General features: G+C 37.1%; 2 protein-coding genes across 2 annotated transcripts in view; both read left to right on the plus strand.

Annotated features, from left to right (window-relative positions):
- The window catches only part of LOC144457664 (fibrocystin-like), a 179742-nt gene extending 155439 nt beyond the window's left edge, over nt 1-24303 (plus strand). The window contains exon 14 of the mRNA XM_078155660.1: nt 24105-24303. Within this exon, the coding sequence (XP_078011786.1) occupies nt 24105-24303 (199 nt within the window). The remainder of the gene's footprint in view (nt 1-24104) is intronic.
- A 1063-nt stretch (nt 24304-25366) lies between these two features.
- LOC144457583 (fibrocystin-like) overlaps nt 25367-25749 on the plus strand; it is a 268575-nt gene continuing 268192 nt past the window's right edge. The window contains exon 1 of the mRNA XM_078155330.1: nt 25367-25614. Coding sequence (XP_078011456.1) covers nt 25401-25614 — 214 coding nt within the window. The 5' untranslated portion in view covers nt 25367-25400. The remainder of the gene's footprint in view (nt 25615-25749) is intronic.

Consider the following 25749-nt stretch of genomic DNA (forward strand, 5'->3'; position numbering starts at 1 on the left):
CACTTAACCCCAATTGCCTAAAAATAAAAAAAAAATTAAAAAAAGGACCTAGATATCATATTTCAAAAAATTATAAAATCGTCCAGATATCTTGGACCCAGAGGGCAAAGCAGAAATTGAAAGAATCCATTGAATGAAAACTCCCAAGGAATATGATACTCAAAACCCAGAGCTCAAAGATAAAGGGGAAAATATTACCAGCAGCCAGAGAGAAAATATTCAAATACCATGGAGCCACAGTTAGGATGACACAATTTAGCAGCTACTACTGTAAAGGATCATAGTGCTTGGAATTGTGAAAGCATTGATATCATGAAAGGTAAAGGAGTTAGGATTACGATCAGAAATAATTAACCAGGCAAAACTGAGTATAATCCTACATCGAAAAGACAAAAACTCACATTTAAAGAAATAGAAGCTCTCTGAGAATTCCTAATGAAAAGACCAGAGCTGAATAGAAATTTGACATTCAAACACAAGAGTTGAGAAGCATAAAAAGGTAAATATGAGTGAGAAAACGTGGATCTTAACAAGATTGAACTATTTACGTTCCTATATGGAAAGATGATTCATATGACACGTAAGGACCTTATCATGATTAGGGCATTTGGCAGTTGTCTACTTGGCATGAGTGTGAGTCTGTTATGTTGGGATGATCTCAAAAGAAGAATGGAATGATGAGAAAGAAATTCACTGGGAGAAGGGGGAAGAGAGAAGAAGAATGAGGAAAATTATCTCACATGAAAGAATATGCAAGGATGTTTTACAAATGAGGGGAAAATGGCAGGTGGGGGAAGTAGCAAACACCTGAACCTGACTCTCATCTGAACTGGTTCAAGGAGGGAAGACTTTATATGTACACACACACAGTTGGTTCTAAAGAGTCATCATACCCAATAGGGAAACGGGATGGGAAAGGGGCAAGATAAGAGGGAAGGTACATTAAGGAAGGCAGTGGTCAGAAGCAAAACAGACTTTTGAGGAGGGTACAGTAATAAAGAGAATGATAAACAGAAGAGAACAAGATGGAGAGATATACACAGTAATCATAACTGTATATGTGAGTGGGATGAACTCATCCATAAAACAGAAGAGGATAGCAGAATGTATTAGAAACTTGAATTGAACAGTATGTTGTTTACAGGAGATGTCCTTGAAACAGAAAGACACAAAGAATTAAAATAAAGGCATATTATGCTATAGCTGATGTTAAAAAGGCATGAGATCAATCATGATTTCAGACAAAGCAAAAGCAAAAATAGATCTGATTAAATAAGAGATAATCAGGGAAACTACATTTTGCTAAAAGGTATGCATATCTGCACCAAATGGCCCAGATCCAAATTCTTGAAGGAAAAGTTAAATGAGTTACACAAGGAAATAGCCTGTAGTACTATGCTAGTGGAAAACTTAGATGTGATAAAGTTCTGGAGAATATTGAACAAGAATAGAAAGGAGTATACCTGTTTCTTAGCTGTGTATACCACCTTCACAAAAATCAATGCTGTATTAGGGCATAAAAACCTAACAAACAAATCCAGAAAAAAAAAAGCCTATTCAGAATGAGTTCTAATACTCTTCAAACTTACTTAGGGCAAGAGATGCAGTGCTGATTTGGAGTCAAAGGATTTATGCAGTGCTGGTAAATATTTAACAACCAGCTTCCAAAAAATGTACTCAGGGCACACTTTTAAGTTAAATCAACAAAACAATAAATCAAACCATGATTTATAACATTTGCCAGTTTTTGAGGTGTAAATGCTCACAATGAAAAAATGAATAATTAACTCTTACAAGCCAGTTCTAGCTGACTCTAGCACACCTCTGGACTTACGTAATCATATTCAATGATAGCAATAGCTGAAATTTATAAACCACCTTCCAGTTTACAAAGTGCCTCACATATATTACTGTATTGGATACTAAGAATAAAACTCTGAGCTACCGGTACTATTATCTCCATTTTATCAACAAGGATACTGAGACTCAGAGGGTTGTGACTTGCCCATGGTCACAGTACAAGTAAGCATTAGAGATGCCATTTGAAACCAGGTCTGTCTTTGGCTAGAAGTCCAGCGTTTTTCTACTATATCATGTTGTTTTTTGGAGTAGGTAAGGCACTTCATCTCTCTGGCCCTCAGTTTCCCCAAATATAAAGTTGGGGGTTGGATTACATATACAAATATTTTCTTTTTTCTTCTTTTAAATTGGGGGTGGGTGGGAGGGATAGAATATATAGTCTTGCTAATTGAAAATAAAATAAAAATTTTAAAAATGACATATAAGGTTTCTTTGAGTTCCAAATATTATGGCCTACTTGCAATGGAGTAGAGGCCACCTAGCAAATATGGTTATTGTATTTTTCTTGTCATCAGTTCTACCTCATGAGTCACCCACTATTTTCACTTGAATGGCCTGTCATTATTTATCTTTTGATGTATATTCCCTATCTTGCCTGTATTTGAAATACTGTATTTGAGGATAGCGACCATGTTTTCACACTTCCAACACCTAGCATGTAGCCTTCCATATGAGAGGTGCTCTATAAGTACTAGTTAGTTGGTTACTTGCAGACAGCTATGGAAAAATCTCTGTATCACAGCTTTGATTCCAAGGCACTCGATCAATGCTTTATTTTGAATTGCTTTTTTTTAAAGAAAAAAATATCATTCTCCCTAATGTAGTTTTGACATTTGAAAAATATTGGCAACCTACAGATTTGTTTCTCCTTCATTGTTTCTTTCCCAGGTTAATGCATGCTTCTGTATCACTTGCCACTTTACTGCTGTTGTGTGGCTTCACCCTGACATCCAGGTTGTCAGAAGGATGTAAATAACCGATGTTCATAATGGTTAGTGTTTGAGGTGAAGAGATGACACCTGTTGAAAGGCATTGCATGTTCTGTGCTTCACTGAAATGAGAAAATGCTTTATTGGCATAAGGACTGCCGTTTTTTGCTCTTTCTACAAAAGCCTCTGTCTTTCCTTGACACTGACATATATCTCCCATGAATACTGCAGATTTCAAGGCTGTGTTCCTTCTCCCAGTTTGTTTCCACAAGTATCATTCATCCCTAATAACCAGTGTAGTGTAATCTCCCCTGCTGTAAGATAGGAAGCTCAACCTATGGGATCATAATTTAGAGAAGAAAAGGACTACAGAGATCATTTAAGTCAATTGGTCATCAATAAGCTATTATTAAGTGCCTACTATATTCCAGGTACTGTGCTTGAAGGATATAAAAATAAATATGAAATGATAACTATTCTCACAGAGCTTGCATTCTTTTTGGAGGGATAACATTACATATATAAGTTTATACAAAATAGGTCTGTATATACATACATATAAATTATAAATAGAAAAATATGATTCATTTAGGGAAGGAGATCACTAGCCATTGAGAAATCAGGAAAGACTTTGCATAGAAAGTGGCTCTTGAGCTGAGTTTTGAAGGCAGTAAGAGATTTCATGAAGTGTAAAAGAGGAAGGAATGCCTTCGAAGTTTGAGGAATGAGCAGTGCAAAGACACAGTCATGGGAGATGGAGCTCTGTGTATGAGGAATGAAGATAAGACCAATCCGGTTGTACCCAAGAGTCCAGGAAGGGGAGTAATGTATAATAAGGCTAGAGACAGAGGTTGGGAATAGTTTGTAAAGGACTTTAAATGGCAAACGAGATAATTAAGTTTTGTCTCAGAGGTAATATGAACCATTGGAGCTTAGTGAATAGTCAGATTTGCTTTCAAGAAAAATCACTTTGCTATCAGTGTGCAAAATAAACTGGAATAGGGAGAAGTTTGAGGCAAAGAATACAATTAGGAGACCATTATAATAGTCAAAGTGAGAACTGGTGATGGCCTAGAGTAAAGTGGTTATTGTACAAATAGAGGAAAGGTCACCCATTCAATGTATATTGAAGAGTTGGAAGTATCGACATTTGGCAATTGATTGAATATGTAGGGTGAGAGAAAGAAACAAATCAAGGATGACACTGGGCTTGAAAACCTTAGTGACTAGAAGGATGGTAGTGCCCTTGACACTAATAGAAAATTTGGAAAGGTAGGTTTTGGGGGAAAGATAATTAGTTATGCTTTGGATCAATTGAGTTTGAGATTCCTAATATACGTCCATTTCAAAATCTTCAGTAGACAGTAAGTTCAGAAGAGAGACAAAGACTAAATATATAGACTTGGCAGTTATCTATATGGAGATGACAATTGAACTTACGAAAGCCATGATCAAAAAAGAACCTAGACATCATCTTTCAAGAAATTATCAAGGAAAACTGCCCTGATACTTTAGAACCAAACGGCAAAGTAGAAATGGAAAGAATCCACCAATCACCTCCTGAAAGAGATCCCCAAAGGAAAACTCCTAGGAATATTGTAGCCAAATTCCAGAATTCCCAAGTCAAGGAGAAAATATCGCAGGCAGCTAGAAAGAAACAATTCAAGTATTGTGGAAACACAATCAGGATTACACAAGAGTTAGCAGCTTCTGCATTAAGGGACCAGAGGGCTTGGAATATAATATTCCAGAGGGCAAAAGAGTATGATTACAACCAAGAATCACCCAGCAAAACTGAGTATAATCCTTCAGGGGAAAAAATGGATGTTTAGTGAAATAGAGGACTTTTAAGCATTCTTGATGAAAAAACCAGAGCTGAATAGAAATTTGACTTTCAAATACAAGACTCAAGTGAAACATGGAAGAGGTAAACAGGAAAGAGAAGTAATAAGAGACTTATTAAGCTTGAACTGTTTACATTCCTGCATGGAAAGATGATATTTGTAACTCATGAGTCCTTTGTCAGTATTAGGGTAGTCGGAGGGAAAAAATTATATGTATGTATAGATAGATAGATAGATAGATAGATAGAGGGCACAGAGTGAGTTGAAGATGAAGGGGTGATATCTGGAAAATAAAATTAAGGGGTGAGAGAGAATTATACTGGGAGAAGGAGAAAGGGAGAAGTAGAATGGGGTGAATTATTTCACATGAAACAGACAAAAAAAGGCTTTTACAGTGGAAGGGAAATAGGGGAAGATGAGGGAGAATGAGCGAATCTTATTCTCATAGGATATGGCTTAAGGAGGGAATAATATACACAATGGGATATGGAAATCTATCTTGCCCTACAGGAAAATAAGGGGAGAAGGGGACAAGAGAGCAGGGGGTTGATGGAGGGGAGGGCAGATTGGGGGAGGGGATAATCAAAAGCAAGCACTTCTGAGGAGAGACAGGGTCAAAAGAGAGAATAGAATAAATGGAGGAGAGGATAGGATGAAGGGAAATATACTTAGTTTTTCACAACATGACTACTATGGAAGTGTTTTGCATGACTACACATCTATAACCTGTATTGAGATACTTGCTTTTTTAACGAGGGTGGGTGGGGAGGGAGGAAGGGAGAAAATTTGTAACTCAAAGTTTTAAAAACACATATTAAAAATAAAAAAAAAGAAAGTGTATCCAGAAGAAAAAAAAGTGGTCAATAGAGTCAAATGTGTCAAATAGCTTAAGATAAGGACTGAGAAAAGCAACAATTACTTCTGTAAGCTTTTTAGTTTTAAATTTTTCTCCCACTCCTTCCCCAACAGAGTATGCCATCTGATATATAGGCTATACGTATACATTCCTATTAAATATATTTGCACATTAGTGGTATTGTAAGTAAGAATTAGAACCAATAGGAGGAACCCACCAGAAAGAGGAAACAAAACACAACGGAAGAAAAAAAATAGAGAATAGTATGCTTCGATCTGCATTCAAACTCCATAGTTCTTTCTTTGGATGTGGATAGCATTTTCCATCATGAGGCCTTTGGAGATGATTTAGATCTTTGTATTGCTGGGAAGGGTTAAGTCTATCAATATTAGTCGCAGCACAACATGGCTATTACTATGTACAACATTCTCCTAGTTCTGCTCACTTCACTCAGCATCAGACTATACAAGTCTTTTCCAGATTTTTCTGAAGTCTGCCTGCTCATCATGTCTTGTAGCACAGTAGTATTCCATTATATTCATATACCACAACTTGTTCAGCTGTCTCCCAATTGATGAGCATCCTCTGAATTTCCAATTCTTTGCCCCCAAAAAAGAGCTACTATAAGTATTTTTTGTACATGTGGGTCCTTTTCCCATTTGTATGATCTCTTTGGGATATAACCCTAGAAATGCTATTGCTGGGTCAAAGGGTATACACATTTTTATAGCCCTTTGGGCATGGTTCCAAATCGCTCTCCAACATGGTTGTATCACTCCACAACTCCATCAACAAGGCATTAGTGTTCCAATTTTCTCACACCTTCTCCGACATTTATCATTTTCCTGTTTTGTCATTTTGGCCAATCTGAGAGGTGTGATGTGGTACCTCAGAGTTATTTTGATTTGCATTTCTCTAATCAATAGTGATTTAGAGCATTTTTTCATGTGACTACAGATGGCTTTAATTTCTCCATCTGAGAACTGTCTGTTCATATCCTTTGACCGTTTATCAATTGGATAATGACTTGCATTCTTATAAATTTGACTTAATTCTCTATATATTTTAGAAATGAGGCCCTTATCAGAGACACTGGTTATAAAAATTCTTTCCCAATTTTCTAGTTTCATTCTAATCTTGGTTGCATTGACTTTGTTTGTGCAAAAACTTTTCAATTGAATGTAACCAAAGTTATCCATTTTGCATTTCATAATATTCTCTATCCCCTGTTTGGTCATGAATTCTTCCGTTCTCCATAAATCTGATAGGTAAACTATTCCTTGCTCTCAACAGTTTGCTTACAGTATCAGCCTTTATATCTAAATCATGAATCCATTTTGACTTTATTTTGGTGTATGGTGTGAGACTTTGATCTATGCCTAGTTTCTGCCATACTCTTTTCCAATTTTCCCAGCAGTTTTTGTCAGAGAGTGAATTCTAATCCCAGAAGCTGGGGTCTTTGAATGAGGCTATCAGATTTGACAGGAAATATTTAATAACTTTGGAGAAAGCAGTTTCATTTAAATGATTAGGTCAGAAACCAGATCACAGAGAGCTTAGAATAGAGTGAGAGAAGGGGAAGTGGAGAAACCAAGTGTAGACAAAGACGCTTTGATCTGCACAGTATTTTTACATATATTATCTCATGTGGTCCTCTTGACAACTCTCTGAGGTATATTCTCTTTATCATCTCCATTTCACAGATGAGGAAACTAAAGTTGAGACTGCATAAGAGACTTTCCCAGGCTCACATGGCCAGTAAATATTGGACACAGGATTCAAACCTCTGTCTTCCTGCCTTCAGGTCTAGTGTTTTTTTTTTTAATCAATTCAGTAATGCTCCTTCTCATATTATCTCAAAACAGTATGAGTTATACCATTTTAGAGACTATAGGGAGATAAAAATTTTAGATCCTCTAATTTAATTCACATCATGAAAAATTAAGCAGATATTCAAGGTTAAACACAAAAACAAGGTCATTTTAATCCTGAAACACGTCCTTGGTTGGCTTGTTCATGTTAATTTTGGTTTGCTTCCTTCCTAATTCTGCCAGAGAGGAGGAGGTTAATGCTCTTGTTTATCACCTTGATTCTTAGATCTTGGCTAATATCCTCTCCTGTAGTGCATGCGTTCAGTTTTTACCTATGTAGCGGTTCTTAATGTGTCAGTGTTCGAAGTATGAGACACCCCCTGCTTCTGCGAATTCAAAAGTAGAGAAGAGTTCAAATGGAAATTTTGGCCTAGCTTTTCCTTTAATAATCGCCTAACTCTCCTTCCTAGGGATAACAGTCATAGCATCACTAATGGTATCTCTTCGATTCTCACAACACCCCTGTGAGACAAGCAAGTTCAAAGAGGTATGATCTTCATTTTGCAGCTAGAGTTACAGAAAAAAAGTCAAGTAGAAAATAATCTAGGAATCATAATGGACCCCAGGCTGCTCATGAGTTAGCTGAACAGTGTTTTCATTTTTGAAAAGGATGTAATACAATTTACTTACAAATCAAAGAACAGTGTTTAGTCACTGGGAAGTATTCTTTCCATTGTAGCTACAAAGTGCTAATTTGAGAAATTCAGAGAACTTAGTTTTAGCCTAGAAGAAAACAATTGAAATAATCGGAGTTAAAAAATAGAAGTCATAAAGAAAGTTTCAATGAATTGAGTTCATCCAAACAACAGGAGAGAAGGCAAATATTTTGAAGAATGAGAATTATCATAGGGAGAAAACGTTGAACATCTGTTTTCTACCTTCATTGAGCAAGAAGAAATGGGGAAGTATTTCTCTCACATCACAGACTATAAGGTGTAAAGACAGAGGTCTTAGAGTATCATAGGTGGTGTGAAGGCAGGTGCCATTTTTGCCCAGATATTTCGGGTGACTTGATTAATGTCCAGCCTTGCAATAACTGATGACTTCAGTAGAGATCATTAGAATAAGCAGAAACATGGGTTAATTCTTAACTGTTCCTATTAGTGCCACAGACTAAGAATGTGAAAAATCATGCCACAACATAAGGACTTATAAGCTCTGAAGTCCTGTCCACTCTCTTGCAGGACTTACTCTAAGAAGGGGGTTCTTAATCTTTTTTTTGTATCTTGACCCCTTGGCAGCCTGGTAAAACCTGTGAATCCCTTCTTAGAACACCATTTTAAAGGCATAGGATTGTAAAGGAAAACAATTGCATTAAAATGCAATCTGTAACCAATAAGATGTCAATCAAGTGTGATCTAGAGGAGGGTCAAATACTTATAATATGTCAGAAGTAATGATGAACATAAAAATATCTGGAGATATCTGCAGAAACTGCAATGTAACATGAAAATGTATATGATTTATACTGTGAAAAAGCCATCATCACTACTGCTGATAATATTGTGTTCTGTTGCCTACAATCATAAATTAAGGACATGTTAAATTTCAGTTGGAGGTTAGTGAAAATAAAGGTGCAATTATTTCCCTAACCAAGTTCATGACCCTCTGAAATCTATCCACAGACACAAGTTAAGAACATTTGTTCTAGGATGTTGGCCAAATTCTATGCACTTTTAGACTTTGAACTGGAATTTAATGTTTTGGGAAAAAGATTCTTGGATGCCACTGTTTTCCTATTTTCAGGGCCTCCTGTCCCAGCCTAGAAGTGAAATAATCTACTTTTTTGATGACAGGAGACAGATTATGGTCCCATCATGAAAGAGTTAATGTAACAAAACCACAGCAATGGGAATTCATGTTAATACATGTAGTCATGCCACTAAAAATCGTTTGTAGTGTTCAAAATTTCCATTTTGCTCCCTTTACTTGGTAACAGATTAGAGCAGGAACACTGATGAGCATTAATATCTAGTAGATGCTTGCAACCCCATTTGGGGGTTAGCTATTATGACAGGCTCTGGTTTAGGAGATGCATAATTATAATGGGTTTATTCCACAATTGTACCAAATTGAAAGCATTTAGAGCTAAATGTAGTGTTTGTCTTGATACACAGAGTTATGGACCCTCAGGATAAGTAAGCTAATGGTAAACATGAACTAGGAAGTTAATATTTGTTCTAGTTGGTATTGTTGATTGGTTTAGCAAATCCTTTGTGGGCAGTAGACATGCAACAATTCTGCACAGTACACTTGCACTAAATTACATAACCATTTATACAACTGGTATGGCAAATTGGTGCTTAAACAGGGAGGTTCTAGCTAGAAATTCCTCCATATTTCTAAGCAAATTGTCCTCCAGTTGAAACCTTCTTGGTTATAATGCTATCCCCAACCCACTCCCCCCCACCCCCCCCAAAGAAAAGAAAAGAAAAGCAGCATAGAAGATCTATTATTCCCCACCCCCACCCCCCTTAGTCTACAAAAGCTGCTGTGAATGCAAAGCAAAGAGTTAATTTTGCAAATGGACTGGTTGCCTCCTGATTTTTCGCACATAAAGCCAGGAGAAGTTCAGGGAGAGGAGTCTTCTCCCAGTAATGAAGCTTTCTGCTGCTAATGGCCCATGCAGACTCCCTTGGCTCCTCCAAATTAGAAATACTTTTGTGCTCCTTTGCTTCATTAACAGTGAAGAGAGGTAGATTGGTGGCTATTTAGGGCACGGTGAAATTGGTGGCTATTTAGGGCAAACGAAAATTGTACTAATTATGGTTGGGAAATTCTCTTCGTGGTGCGGTTCCACTTTTGATGTTCCTTTGGCACTTTGCAGAAATTGCCCACTGCTAATTCTGCTACAGTTTGGCCTAGAAGAATGTGAACTGATTCAAGCTTCATTTTTTTCCCTCTTTTGATGGTCACTGAAATACCCTTAGTAGAGTGGGAGGTAGATAGTATTTTAATTGCTTTTCGTACTGTATTGTGTATTTCTCATTTCCAGTGCTTATCCAGAGCTCTTAGATACCCTCCTTATCCATCTGTATTTTAAAAAAAAATGATGCAGTATGGATTTCATGAAAAATCTCATTCCATTTAAACCTCTTCTGGGAGGAAGGAAGATTATCATGTAATACTGATGGGTGACACCATTTGTTATATGATCTAATACGTCTTTCCCAGTATATCTACCTAGAATCTGCAGCTACCCTAGACTTTGTAGGGAATAAGGTAGATTTGTTAATAGTTCTACATTAGTCAAGTCAAATCAACAAGGATTTATTAAGGACTTGGGTTATACCAGATACCTTGCTAAGTGCCGGGCATACAAAGATAAAAATGCAATTTTTGCTCTTAAGGAACTTACCTGCTAATGAAGGAGACAATATCATTCTCACCAAAGGAGCATTGGACCAGGAATAAGGAGATGAGTCTGGGCCTTGGCACTCTGTGGCCTTAAGTAGTTTAATTTCCCCTGGGCATTAGTTTCCTCATCTTTAAAATGAGGGATTTGGCCTACAAGTGAAAACTTTTTCTGTCTACACAATTTCACTCTTTTAAGCAGGTTGCCATCAACTAGATTTACCACTACTGCCCATCCCCACTTTCTCTTGACCGTTTATATTTCTTTCTCTTGTTGCCCACAGACACCAAATTATTAATGTAGTCTATTGCCTAATATAACATTTTCTATGAGAAGATAGAAAAAGGAGGCCTAGTGGATTCAGTTTCTGATCTGCTGCCTCAGTTAGGACCCTTTGGCTCATAAACATGATTCAACTTATTTTAGTGGAAATAATGACTTCCCTTACACTCCTACCCCACCCCTGTACCCACTCTGGTTTGCAGAGAAAGTTTCCTTATTTGGTGATATTCCAACCAGGAAAAAGTAGAGAAAGTGCTTCTGCTCTGACATGTGAATGTGTGTCTGTGCTTTGGAGCATGCCTACAGAATCCAATCTTTGCCTCTCCCATATTGTATCTGATAAAGCAGTGAGGATGAGGATAGGAAGACATAGGGAAGTTAAGAAGCAGAAACAGTGATGTGTACTTCTTACAAATATTTAGGGATCTAGGAGAAAGAGAAAGAGTTTAAGAATATAGTTCTTAGCCCATGCTCCTAATTATTCACTCTTTCTCTTTCACCTCTGTCTTTTTCCTGTTCCCTTTCCAGTTACCCTTTGGTCCTCTGGGTTTGGTTTCCTTTAGCAAAGGTAGCAGCCACCCCAACCATTCTATGTTCCCTCTCACTTGGTCAGAGATAGCTGAGGAGGCTTCTTCTATCTCAAATTGTCTTCAAGGCATCTTGAAAATATGAGTGCATGGGAATAAGGGATTTGTTTGTCATTCATATACATGTATCTATAAAGCACCTTCTGCTTTCTTTACCTCCATCAGGAACCAAGAGTATTTTAGATATATTGTTATCACCACTTTTAAAGATATTCCTTTGTTTTATGATAATTGCTAACATTTATCTATTTATGTGAGTGTAACAAATAATTTTTTTGTTTGTTTTTCTACAGACCAACGATCATGTACTGGTAAACAAACCTATTCTTACCCAGACACAGTCATCCTTTCTGTTGCTGCTCAAGCCTTCTAATAGCTAACATTTAGATAGCACTTAGTATATACTAAGCACTTTGCTAAGCACTTAATTATTTCATTTGGTCCTCACAACAACCATGGCAGACATTGTTATCCCCATTTTACAGATGAAGAAACTGAGGCAGAGTTGAAGTGACTTGTCCAGAGTAAAACAGCTAATAGGTATTTGAGGTAGGATTTGAACTCAGATTTTCCTTACTCCAGGCCCAGTGCTCTATCTACTACATCACCTAGTTGTTTTATTTGAGGCTGTTTTTAAGGCCACTTTTGCTTCACAATGCCTCTCCCAGTAGAACCCTCTCTTGTAAAAATTAAGTAGAGTCAAATAAAACAAATCAACATATTGACCATGTCTGAAAATATATATCTATTCTGTACCTATAATTCACCAGCTTTCTCCTAGGAGACAGAAAGCATGCTTCATAATCAGTCCTCTGAAGTCATGACATATCACTACGTTGATGTGAATTTTTGATACTTGTGGTGTTATTTTTCTGACTTCTTTTCTTCCTCCTCCTACTCTTCCTCCTCCTCCTCTCCATCTGCCTTGACACCTTAAAAGAACCTTGGCCTTGAGACCCCACCATCCTGTCTGGCTAGATAACTATCTCAGGTCCTGGTAATGGGCTCCTGCAAAGGAAAAGCTACAACATAGCTAAGGAGAACATTGAGGTCTAAAGGTTCCATCAAAGGACTTCCAGGAGCTGTATGTCAACCCTTCTGCACATGTGCTGTCAACTCAAGTCTTCTTTTCCCTGGACTCTGTTTGCAGTTATGGAAAAAAAAAATATGGCACAGACTTTTGAGGAGAATGTTTTGGACCAGCTAGGCTTACTATACCATCTGAGAAAATCCCCCTTACTAAACAATAATTAAGTCTGGCTGACTAACTGATATCAACGGATAATCATCAGGGAAGTTCATTGGTAGAGCTTATGAGATATACTACCTCCCCAAATCCTTCAGGGGTTACTTCTAGAACCCTGAGGGGAAATGGAGCAGCCACTCCCTGGGAACTTAATTTATCATTGTAAGTCAGGGTTAGGAGAATGGGGGTTAACTATAGAGCTTATGTAGCTAGGTGGAGCAGTAGACAGAGCACTGGAACCTGGAAGATTCATTTTCCTGAGTTCAAATCTGGCCCCAGACACCTACTAGCTGTATGACCATGGACAAGTAACTTAACCCTCTTAGCCTCAGTTTTCTCATTTGTAAAATGAGCTGGAGAAGTAAATGGCAAGCCACTCCAGTATCTTTGCCAAGAAAACCCCAAATGAAGTCATGAAGAGTTGGACACAACTGAAAAATGAGTCAGCAACAGAGCATGTGTGCTACAAATGTAAGATAGTTTTGGGAGGAGGGACATAAGCAGTTAGGAGGATCAAAAAAGGCTTCATGAAGGCAAATAGGTGGTGGAGTGGATAAAGAACTGAACTTGAATTCAGAAAGACTCAAGTTCAAATATGGCCTCGGACACTTACTACCTCTGTGATCCTGGGCAAGTCACTTTAATTGTTATTTCCCTCAGTTTCCTCATCTGTAGAATGAGGAGAATAATAGCACCTACTACCTAGGATTGTTGAGAGGCTAAATGAAAGAATATTTGTAAAATTCTTTGTAAACCTTAACGTGTTATATTAGTAAGAGTAGGTGGTACTTGAGTTAAGTTATGAAGCAAACCAATGATCCCTAAGATTCAGCAGTAAGGAGGGAGAGGATTCTAGACCAATATTAAAGCATGGTGATAGGAGAGGGAGTATTGAGAATGAGGAAGAGCAAGGTGTGTCAGAAAGTCTGTACTATAGAACTCAAGTATAAGTCCCTTGTAGTCCATATCACCAAATGATAATTTGTGTTTGTTCAAGAAAAGACAGAGTTTGTGCTGATAAACATTTAACAATCATCCTTTGGGGAAAAAAAGTGCACATAAAACACTTTTAAGTTTAACCTGCATTATTAACATTTTATTCATTACTTTTTAAGTCTAGACCAGTGGTGTCAAACTCAAAAAAAAAAAAAAAGCAAAACAAAAACCAATCAGGGACACTAAACTGTCCATAAGGATCCCTAGCACTGCATCTTGGCTTAGAAAATCATATATTAACACTATGTGTGTTCTATTGCATTTTAATTTATTTTGTTAGCTGTTTCCCAATTATATTTTAATCTAGTTTGGGAGTGTTGTGAGCCCCATTCCTGTGAACATCATGTTTGCCACTTTTGGTCTAGATGATCAACAAAATTAGCCCTGCTTTGTTGTCTTTGACAATTTCTGAAGTGTAAATGCTTATAATGAAAATTTAACAATCAACTCTCCCAACTGGTGTGAGCTGGCACTGGCATGGTATAGAATGGATCATCATGTATAGATACAGATAGATATAACTAGAAAAGAACATGAGTTACTTGTGTAGCAAGAATCAGAACTAACACTCAGCTAGCCTGAACATTAACACATTGGATGGATCCTTTTGGGAAAGTTTTCAGGAAGTTATAGACAAGAATCATACATGATAAGATTAGATCATGCATGGATGGGTTATATTCACTGCTGGTGGATAAAATATCACATTGACCAGATCATAGATTTATTGAAATAATGAGGTATTATGGTAAAGATAGTAAACAGCCTGACATAATAAATAGAATGTTGGGCTTGGGGACAGAAAGATAGAGTTCAAATATTACTTCTAACATTCAACCTATTTGCTCTGTACATGTTCTATCATTCCAGTAGAATATAAATGGCCAAAGGGCATAATTGTCTGATTTTTGTCTTTTTATTTCCAGTGTCTGTCCTGTAGGAAGTAGTTGAATAGAACTGAATCATATTGAATTGCATATTATAATTAAAAGTGTCCTTTTGGCAATGTTGTGCTTATGTATTAATATAATTGGTAGCTTTTTGTGATGATGGATAAAGGTTTGGAGTTGGAGTCAGAAAGACCTGAGTTCCAATCCAGCCCTGGACACTTAAGAAGCTGTGTGATCATGGGCAGTCATTGAACCTTGGTCTGCCTCAGTTTCCTCAACTATAAAATGGGGATAATTATAACACTTACCTTCTAGAGTAGCTGTGAGGATAAAATAAGATAACATTTGTAAGTTGCTTTACAAACATTAAAGTATTATGCAGGTGCCAGTCAATATTACTGTATGGGAGAGGCAGAATGAAATAGTGGCTATGTAAAGAGCAGTCTTTAGAGTCAGGAACCAAAGTTCTATTTGGCCTCTGAAGCATACTGGCAGTGTGTTCCTAGACAAGTCACTCCTGAGTGCCTCACTTATCTAATAAAAAATTACAAGGTTTATGAGCTATACTTGGTGTGATGAATTTCCCCACTGATGAAATTACAGATCCTTTGGATATATCCTAAAAATATTCATGGAAAAGAGACTCTATACATTGTTTACTCATTACACTATTTCTTAGCCTTTATTACTGGGAATTAAGCCTACCTTCCTTGTATATAGAGTAAGTGATCTCCTGAAAGGTATAATTTGATGGACCAGGAAGGCTTTTCTTTCAAAACACATTTTTCCTTCTCACCTGTAACAGTGTTTGAAATTTTACCTTTGAAAATGGATTCTCTGGGGTTAAGGCATTGGTCATCCAGACTTATTATACTAAAATGTGAATGTCCTTGGGAGAGACACTTTTAACCTGTAAGTCATTTACATTTTGTTTGAATTTGTTTCTTACTCTGCTTTGAGAAGCCACAGAACCAAGGGCATGGCCATTTTTATTGGGAACAATTATTGAGTAAGGACTGAAGAGTTAAGGATAATTCTGGAGCATGGGAGGACAGCCAGGTGATGCAAACTTGGTTGACGTTTTGGTGGGGGACCACTGGGCAGCCAAGGAGACAGCATGGAAGCACAAGAGAAGTTGGAAACAACCAAACTAAAACTTTGGCCAAACCAATCTTGCCTCAACGTTTGGGGGATCCAGTAGTTTTTCCCCCCCATGCCCAATTTAAGTCTTTTTTTGTTGTTTTATTCCCATTACCTCTTGTTATATTCTCTAAGGAAATGAGGACATAACATAAAGAATATAAAATAACTTCACATATTTGGTTCATGATGTATGTAATACAGTATAGTTCACATTTATGTAGTTATTTAAGGTTAGCAAAACATTTTCCTACTGGCAACCATGTCAAGAAAGTGATGCAAATATTATCTCCATTTTATAGATGAGAAAATTGAGGCTCTGAGAGGTCATGACTGATGCATGATCACAGCTAACAAATAGCTCAGGCAGAATTTAAACCCCTATCTCCTGACCTAAAGTTGAGGCTTTGTACACTAGAGCTGTTGCCTTGAGGTGAATTGTTCAGTCTCCTCTAAACAAATAACTTGCATTTGTTTCCTAGATCTTTTAATATGGAAAAAAAACCCAAGCAATTCTAGTAGGAGTAGCTTTACTCTGTGTAGCACACAGGACTATGGTGTAGGTTTTGAAATCAAGAGAGAGCTGGGTTTGAATTCGATGCTTGCTATCTATATAACCCTGAGTAAGTACCCTTCTTTCCCTGGGTTTCAATTTCCTCACCTGTAAAATAATAATATCTCCCCTGCCTATCTCACAGAGTTCCTGGGAGGAAAGTACTTGCTAAACCTTTCGCTGACATATAAATGAATGTTATTATTTCATTATTTTAAAATTTAAGATCCTATGGTTGTCCAAAATTCCTGACCATTGGTCTTCACTAAAATAGGAAATGTCAAAATTAATAAAAGGCAAAAGGCAATAGGATGTGAATCAAAGTTTTTATTTTCTTCCTTAATCTCCCCTCTCCCAAAAAAACATCTCTCAAAATGTTCAATTAAGGTTAGGTAATGAAATCTGATGATTCTTTCTTTTATTCTCAGGTGTCCCTATCTTTTTTATCTCTTTCATCACATTAGGGGTTAGAATATAAGAACATTTAAAACCTTGCAAAAGATCCGTATCAAATATGAAATTACTGGGAGCAAAATAATCCACTGCAAAAAACACTTTGAGTGTTAGTGAATGAAAGATACTATGCAAAGCAGGGATCTTGACCAGAGATCCAGGCTAAAATATCTATGCTTAATTATTTCTATAATTCATTAAATCTGTGATTTCATACATATGGATAATACCCAAGCAGATGGAAGCCAAACTTGACAAAATTATCTTTATGAATTGCTGTGTCCCCATCGCCACTTATCATAGGATTATAGATTTAGATATGGGAAGTACCATTTTTCAGATGAGGAACCTGAGTCCATGGGCAGTAGGGTGACCACTCTAAGATTATACAGGTAGGAAGAGCCACAGCCAAGATTGGAAACCAGGTTTTTGGGGATCAAATCCAGTGCTCTTTTCATGGTGCCATAATACTTGCATTATGGCTAACCTGGTGATGGACCTTTAGTTAGGTAAACTCTTGGACAGCAGGTATACAGTCTTTCACCAAGTTCACACTTAAAGCTTTTTCAGTTTGGCAGGGTGTTTCAGAGACTGAGATTCCTAGAATCACTTGTGAGAATACAGGGCCACCTGCATACACTGTAATGAGACATTAGATTAGGACTTTAGTGGAAGCCAGGTTATATTTCTAGAACTTAAATTAGACAAGAATCAGAATCTCAGAACTAGAAGCTTTGGAGTTTTCTCTTTCTGATACAAAGTGTGTTTAGGGTAGATCTGGGAAGAGTGTACCACAAATGTTTAACAACCAGATCTCAAAAACCCTACCCCACAAAGTTGTACACATGACCCACTTTATAATTAATCTTAATATGTTCCCCATCACTTTCATAAATCTGTAAATCAACAAAACAATAAATCAAGGCCTGATTTGTGCCTTTTCCCTATTTCTGAGGTACAGATGTTTACAATGAAAGTTTAATAATCAATTCTCATGAGCAGTTTGACGCAGCCCTAGCATAGCCCTGGATATAGGTAATATGTCACTTGTTGATATCAGCTACATTTGTCCTGAAAATTTTTCAGTGACAGTACTTATCTCCTTAACTTCTTGTCATTCCCCGATTCTTCTCATGGGCAGATCTTAGAAAGTTTCTTACAAGAAAAGGAGCATTTTCTTTTGGCTGAAATAAACACAAATTCACATACAAAATTCCTTTTTAAAAAGAAAAAGAAAAAGGAAAAGAGTTAAAAAATGGAGTGTAAAAGGGTCTCAGCAAACTAGAATGGTGGCCTAAGTGTAGCAAAATAAAATTTAAAGTTAACAAAGCAAAGTCTCACAACTGGATTTTTAAAAATGAAATTCCTTCAGGAGTGGTACATTTATTTTAGAATATCCCAATGCATCTAAAACATCTTTTGATTTTTAATTTTTTTTTTAAATTAAATTTTTTTTTTTTAAAGGCAATTGGGGTTAAGTGATTTGCCCAGGGTCACACAGCTAGTAAGTATCAAGTGTTTGGTCTGAGGCCTGATTTGAATTCAGGCCTTCCTGACTTCAAGGCTGGTGCTCTATCTACTGCACCACCTCACTGCCCCCTCTAAAACATCTTTTGGGGGCAGCTAGGTGATGCAGTGGATAGAGCACTGGCCTTGGATTCAGGAGGACCTGAGTTCAAATGCAGCCTCAGACACATAACACTTACTAGCTGTGTGACCCTGGGCAAGTCACTTAACCCCATTGCCTAGCCAAAAAAACCAAAAAACCAAAAAAAAAAAAACCCAAAACAACACATCTTTTGAAAAGATTAGAGGCAGTATGTGGATAGAATAACCAGATTTTGAATCAGATAATATGTTCAAATCCTAGCTCTGATGCTTAAGTACATCTTACTTGGGCAATTCACTTATCAGTTTCCTCACTGTAAAATGAAGAATTGGATTAGATGACCTTTGAAGTCCTTTCCAGATTTAAAACCTATGATTCTAGTATTTCTTTTTTCCTTAATTTTTAAACATTTTTATTTAAAGTTTTGAGTTATGTATTCTATCCTTCCTTTCCTCCTTTCCATTCTCCCTCCCTGATATGGTAAGCACTCAGATATAGGTTATCCATATGAAATTATTAAAAACATTTTCATATCAGTCATTTTGTGCAAGAAGACTCGAATAAAAGGAAAAAAAAGAAAGAAAGTGAAAAATAGCATGCCTCAGTCTGTATTCAATTCACAACTGGAGTTTTTAAAAAATCAGCTATTCAAGTATAGGACGAGGGATGCTTGGCTAAACACTGTATGTGAAAAGGACCAGGGATCTTTATTGGTTTGCAAGCTTAATATGAGTCAGTAGTATGATTTGGCAACCCCAAAAGCTAATGAGATCTTAAACTTAATTAAAAGAAGCATAGTAAGTATAGAAAGAACATTCTGGTTAGACCTAATCTGGAGTATTGCATTCAATTTCAGACTTTCCATTTTAGGAAGAACATATGGAAGCTACAAGATGCCCAGAATTGCAGATAGAAGACAAAGAGTATAAATCTATATGGTCATTAGATGCTACAACTGAGAATGTTTTAACTTATAGAAGACTTACCAGCAATTTTCAAATAGTTGGAGGGCTGGTATGTTAGAGAATAGAATTGCTTTACTTGGTCCCAGAAGTCAGAACTGGGACCAATGGTTAGAAATTATGGTGGGAATTTAATACAAAGGAAAACCTTTTCAATTTGAGCAAAATGGGCGTCTTTATCAAATAGTGAGTTCTCTATCACTGGAGGTCATAGGATACCAGATTACAGGACCATAGATTTAGAGCTTGAAGGGTCTTTAGAGACCATTGAATAGAAATCTTCTGTCTTCCTCCACATAAGAACTTTACAAATGAGGAAATTGAAGCACTGAGAGGTAGAGTGGGTTGCACAGAATCCCAAGATAATAAAAATAATAATAATAAGGTGATTTTCTATTTATTCTTATATAAATACACATTTATATGTTATACATACATGTGTTATGTATATGTATGTATGTATGTGTATCTATCTATTTATCTATATCTAAATATCTGTTACTATGTACCAGACACTATACTAAGTGCATTACAAATATTATCTCATTTGATCCTCACTACAACCTTGGGAGGTAAGTGCTATTATTATTACTATTTTATAGATAAGAAAACTAAGGCTGAGGGTAAGTGACTTGCCCAAGGCCATAGAACTAGTGAGTGTCTAAGGCTGGATTTGAACTCAGGTCTTCCTGACTCTAGGTCCAGAATTCTATCTACTACACCACCTGGTAAACATTGGAAGGAGAGTGTTGAACTCAAGTCTTTTTAACTCCTAGCCCAGTGCTCTATCCACTCAACCAAGCAGCTTCCTTCACTTGGAAATTGGATTATTTGTTGAGGATACTGTCTATAGATGGAACTTGTGTTAGGGATATCTTAAGTGAATTCTAAGAATTTTTTCAGCACTGAAGAGTTATGTATTTAATTTTTTTTAAGTTAGTGCCTGATATGTTTCAGGTCCATTTGATGGTTTTAGAGCCTATACATGTATATACTGCAGTAGTAAGGCTCTGGAAAATCACTTCCTTGAATGAATTTTTTAAAAAAGCATTTATTAAGTGTTTTCAATGTGCCAAGCACTTTATAAAGTGCTAGCTATGCAAATACAAAATCAAGGGAGTCCTTACCCTTAGGGAACTTAAAAGGAAGCAACATTCTGTTGAGGAGCGGTGACCAGGGAGAAATGGTTTAATTTGAGAAGACACCAGGATAGTAAGTAGAGCCCCAGGAAAGCAGAATGACAGAATCTAGTCCCAATGGCAGTGTTGATTGGATTGTTCTGGAGCTGGGAAAGGGAGGAGTGGGATGGGAGAGTGGAGTAGAGGAAGTACCTGGGCAGTACAGGTCAGATGTCAATAAAAGATGGCCAGAGTCCAGAAGCCAGTTAGATAAAGTGGGCCGTGTGACTTACACCATGGGCCCCAGGGCAGGAGTTTCAAAAGTGAAGACTGCAAATTACTAGATACTTTACAGAGAAGTTGTATAATCCTTGTAGATTAAACTATGGACTATTTTCAAAACTAGGTTTCAACATTATTCTGTGACTAGTTTCTGTACATGTATAATAATGGGGCAATGTGGTATTAGAGAATTCATGTGATATTAGTACCTACCTCAATGGGTTTTAATGAAGGTAGAATAGGATAATGTATAGAAAAAACTTTAAAGCCTTGTAAAATTGTGAGGTTTTTTTTTTTAAATCGATATCAGTGTTCTTCTAATCATTTTTGATGGAGTTCAAGCAGCTTAGGAAGTATGGCAGACTGAGCACTAGATCTGGAATCAGGAAGACCTGAATTCAAATCCAGCCTCAGACATTTATTAGTTATATGACTCTAAGCAAGTCATTTTAGCTCTGTCTGCCTAAGTTTTCTCATCTGTAAAATGGAGATAAAAATAGCAACTATTTCCTAGTATTGTTATAAGGATCAAATGAGATGACATTTGTAATGTACCTTAAGGTGCTATACAAATAATAGTTAATTCTACTCGTTAATAAGTAGAAATGGTCTTGAGCCAGGTCTTTATCCTGATTTATCTTTATGGCTAATATTGGGAGAATTATTGTACAAGTGAATAATACGCACACATACACACACATGCATGTGCACACATACACATATGAATTATTGGAATGCAGTCTTATCTTTTGTAGACTTAATGGAAACATCTTTTGGATAATTCTAGTGGTAGGATAATAAGCTTAATGTGTTCTTCTTGTTCCCACATAGTTTCTTTTTCTCCTAGTTCTCCATATGATAATTATTACTTATTATGCCATTCTTCTCATCTCTTTATGAAGGTATATAAAAAATCATCTTGGTATGAGTCACTATCTTGCTATTCCCTTCTGTTTAGCATTCTATGGAGGGTTGCATAGGTGGATAAAATAACTGCGTTTTGTCATTAAGTAAAAGTATTTGGATTCAAGCTCCTCCTTTGAAAACATTCTAGGAATAGCTGTGGTAGCTCAGGGGACAAGAATAAAGTGAACCTACTCATCCTGTTCCCACAAGGTTTTGATCTCTTTTAGGTGTCTATATTTTGAATGTTTTTGATTCCATGTAGGTTGGAAATTTATGTGTATTTGGTATAGTGACATTATGAAAACATTTAAAACTTTTTTTATGAATCATTATGTCTGGGCAATTGTAGGCTATACTTCATTTTATGATAATGGTCTAGTTCCAGTGCAGTTTATTGGTTGGATTCTACAGGATATTTTGGTTCTATATTTGTAGAATGGGGATTTGTCATCTCTCCATTAATGAAAACTTCTAATGTAGAAATCTAACCACCAGTTCATTTTATGTTTGATATTCTATAGATGCTAACTTTTTGTATCCTTCAATGATGTGTTACATATTTTCTACCATGTCCTTGCACGATCTACATTCATCAGTAAATCCAGGCTTCTTAAGGATAACCCTACTCTAATTTCTGGTAGTCCTACCCTGCTCCTGAATATCTCCATCATCATTTTCATCATCACCATCATCATCATTATCATCACCACCAACATGATCATGAATATGATCTTCATCACCTATTTACCCCCTTCAAGTTACTGTGGAAACAGCAAAGTTTGCTCATAGAATTTAGAGCTAGAGGGGAACTGAAGTCCTCTGACTCTTAATCTGGTGCTCTTTCCACCATGCAAATTGCATATAACTTGGAAATTATAACCATTGCTCCCATAATAACGAATTTTAAGAATTTCTAGCCACTCCTAGAATTGTCTTGAGATTTGGGAATGTAGCTCTTTATTGAGTGAGCTCATCAAAAATCTAACTTATCCTTTGTGTTTCACTCTGTTCAAGGAAGAAATTATCTCTGCTGGGGAATCCCACTCATGCTTCAGAGAGCGAGGGCTTGCCAGAACCTGGGCTTCAGTCACTGGTCAATAGAAAGACCTTATTACCAATATTAATGTATTATCTGGAGCTGATAAGATGATCCTGCTTCAGGACTGCAGCTTTGGGCATTTGTTTAATTAATAATAAAAGGCCCTGTCCCATATGACCTTATTAAGATGACGTTTATTAGTGGCCAGAGAGCTCTGAGGGTATAACCAACTGCAGCACATCAGAGTTGTGTTAGATGCAGGAATGATCATCAAAAGACATTTGCCCCAGGGCTCTTTGGAGCTCACAGGGGTCTACGCTAGCCTCCTTCACAGAAATATAAATGGCAACAACATCAAGAACCTGGTTGAGGAAAGGATAAGGACTGGATCTATGATTTCATCAATGTGAGGAGCTATGAACCTGGTTGAGGAAAGGATAAGGACTGGATTTATGATTTCATCAATGTGAGGAGCTATGAACCTGGTTGAGGAAAGGATAAGGACTGGATTTATGATTTCATCAATGTGAGGAGCTATCAGATTAGGATATTCTCTCTGCCTATGTCTTGTCACTTTTTCTGAAACTTATTGTCTCGGACAGCTGCCTAGAGCCCTGAGAGGTAAGTTACTAGCCCAGGGTCACACTGCCACTAAGTATCAGAAGCAGTCTTCCTTACTTTGAGATCTTTGTAATATATCATAGGTTGTACCTATAGAGAACCTTAAGGTTTGCAAAGTATTTTATATATGTTATCGTATTTGACCCTCATAAAAACTCTGGAAGGTAGGTGCTCTTATATCCATTTTATAGGTGAGGAAACTGAGACTCAGAGAGGTTTAATGATTTGTCCAGGGTCACACAGCCATTGTGTATTACAGTTGAGAATTGAACTCAAAACTCTCCAGATTTAAGGCCTACTCTCTATCCACTAGTTGTTGCTACCTGTAATGGGTGTGCCTATGGAAATATTTCTAGAAAGGACGAGGGAGTCAGAAATGAAAAGGGAAGTCAAGTACTCCTGATTCAGAATTAGTCAGTAAACTGAAACCTCATTGTGTTTTGTGCTGAAGAGGCAGCTAGGTGGTATAGTGGATAGAGTTCTGGACCAGGAGTCAGAAAAATTTGACTAGCTTCAGATTTACTACCTATGTGACTTTGGATGAGTCACTTAACCTCCGTCTCATTTTTCTGAACTGTAAAATGAGGATTATAGCAGTACCTACCTCTCAGAGTTGTGAAGATTCATAAGATAATATTTGTACAATACCTGGAACATAATAAATGCTTAATAAACGCTTCTTCCCTTCCCTGATTGTCTCCCTAGAGCTGAAGCACCAGAAGTTGCTTATGATTTAACAGTGACTGACAGTAGAAATCAGACAACCACTGTTAACTTTGTGTATGATACGTTGTCCAACCCATACGGTTGGATGGCCCTGCTTTTGGATCAAGATACCTACTTGCTGAGATTTGAGGCTCCTTGGATTAACATCAATCTTCAGGTAACCCTGGGCAATTATTGATTAGTCAATGCAATCTCTCCCTGAATCTCCCCTCCTAATCATTCTTATAACTGTTTTCTTAGAACTCATCTCACAGTGAGATATGGTTATCTTTTAGATGGAAAAAAAAATTTGAATCACTTCAAATCTCATCTTATCATATTTCTTATACTTGAAAAGTATGTAGTAATTCTAATATACTAGGAAGATATTCTGCCATAAAACTTATCTGAAGAAATGGCTTTATTATTTGCCAGATTAGTAAACCAAATTATTCCCATTAGAAAATAGTTGCAGCCAGATAAATATCATAGGGGTGTATGTCTGTGTTGACACACTGCCATCTTGTGGCCAACACTTAAAATGTAAATAAATATGCTGGGAGTTCCAACACTTAAGTGCGGGATTTTGTTTTTTAAAGGTTGGGTCACTATAGGAAGGTCATTGTTGAGCTCCTTCTCTGCCCTTCAGCTCTTCTATTAATTCCTCTTTCACTATGAGTATTCTCTCTTAGAGGACAAAAAGGAGACTTGCTACTGGAGCCCCCTGGGGACTCAGTCACATTATTCTCTCTCTTTTCCTGAATTTCTGAGGGTTTTATTTCCCTTCATGAATCTTCTCATATCTCCTCAGTATTATTTCTGAGACATGTTGCTATGATTGCCTGAATCTTTTAAGAGTAGGTAATAGGTTGGCAAAATTTTGGTTTACCAATCTGCACACTGGATTCTAGTCCCAGCTGCTCAGTTACTAACTGGCTGAGTGACCTTAGCAAATCTCTGCCTGGCTCAGCCTCAATAATGCAAATGTAATATAAAGGCGTTGAACTTCTGATGTCCCTTTCACTTCTAAATCTATAATCTCTAGTTATGAATGCACCACTTTGAGAATGCTGCTGATGTGATATGATGACGGCTTACCCTTCTTGGTAGCATCCAGTCATTTTCCACAGAAAGAAATTGACACTGATAAGGGCTCAGTGACTTGCCCCAGTCACAATGGTGACTTTGTAGAGCCAGGATTTGAAGGTTGATTCTCTAATTCTGAAGCCCACATTCTCTTTTAAGAGGCATGATTTCCAAATGACGGAAAACCAAGATGTGCTGTCAGTGACCAGTATGACCTGTTTTCCACAGTATTCAGCAACTTTTGATAATTTTACTTCTGGTAATTACCTGCTCATGGTGCATAAAGATGTGCAGCCACATGCTGACATCCTGGTGATGTGTGGGACCAGAGTTGGCCAGTCGCTTCCATCTCCTCCATCTGCCACTTGTGATAAGGCCTGTGATTGGTTCTTCAACAGCCAATTGGGGGAGCTCACTTATCTGGGTAAGTATATGATCAAGAATGTCTGGTGGATGTATACTACTGGATTCTACTAGTTGAGTGTCATTTGACTTTCTTTGCATATAAGTATGTATATTGCTTCTTAATTTGGGGACATGAACATTTGTAAAATAATTG

Source organism: Phascolarctos cinereus, unplaced genomic scaffold (genome assembly GCF_003287225.1).
Source record: "Phascolarctos cinereus isolate Bilbo 61053 unplaced genomic scaffold, phaCin_HiC Scaffold_5;HRSCAF=322, whole genome shotgun sequence".
Taxonomy (NCBI): domain Eukaryota; kingdom Metazoa; phylum Chordata; class Mammalia; order Diprotodontia; family Phascolarctidae; genus Phascolarctos; species Phascolarctos cinereus.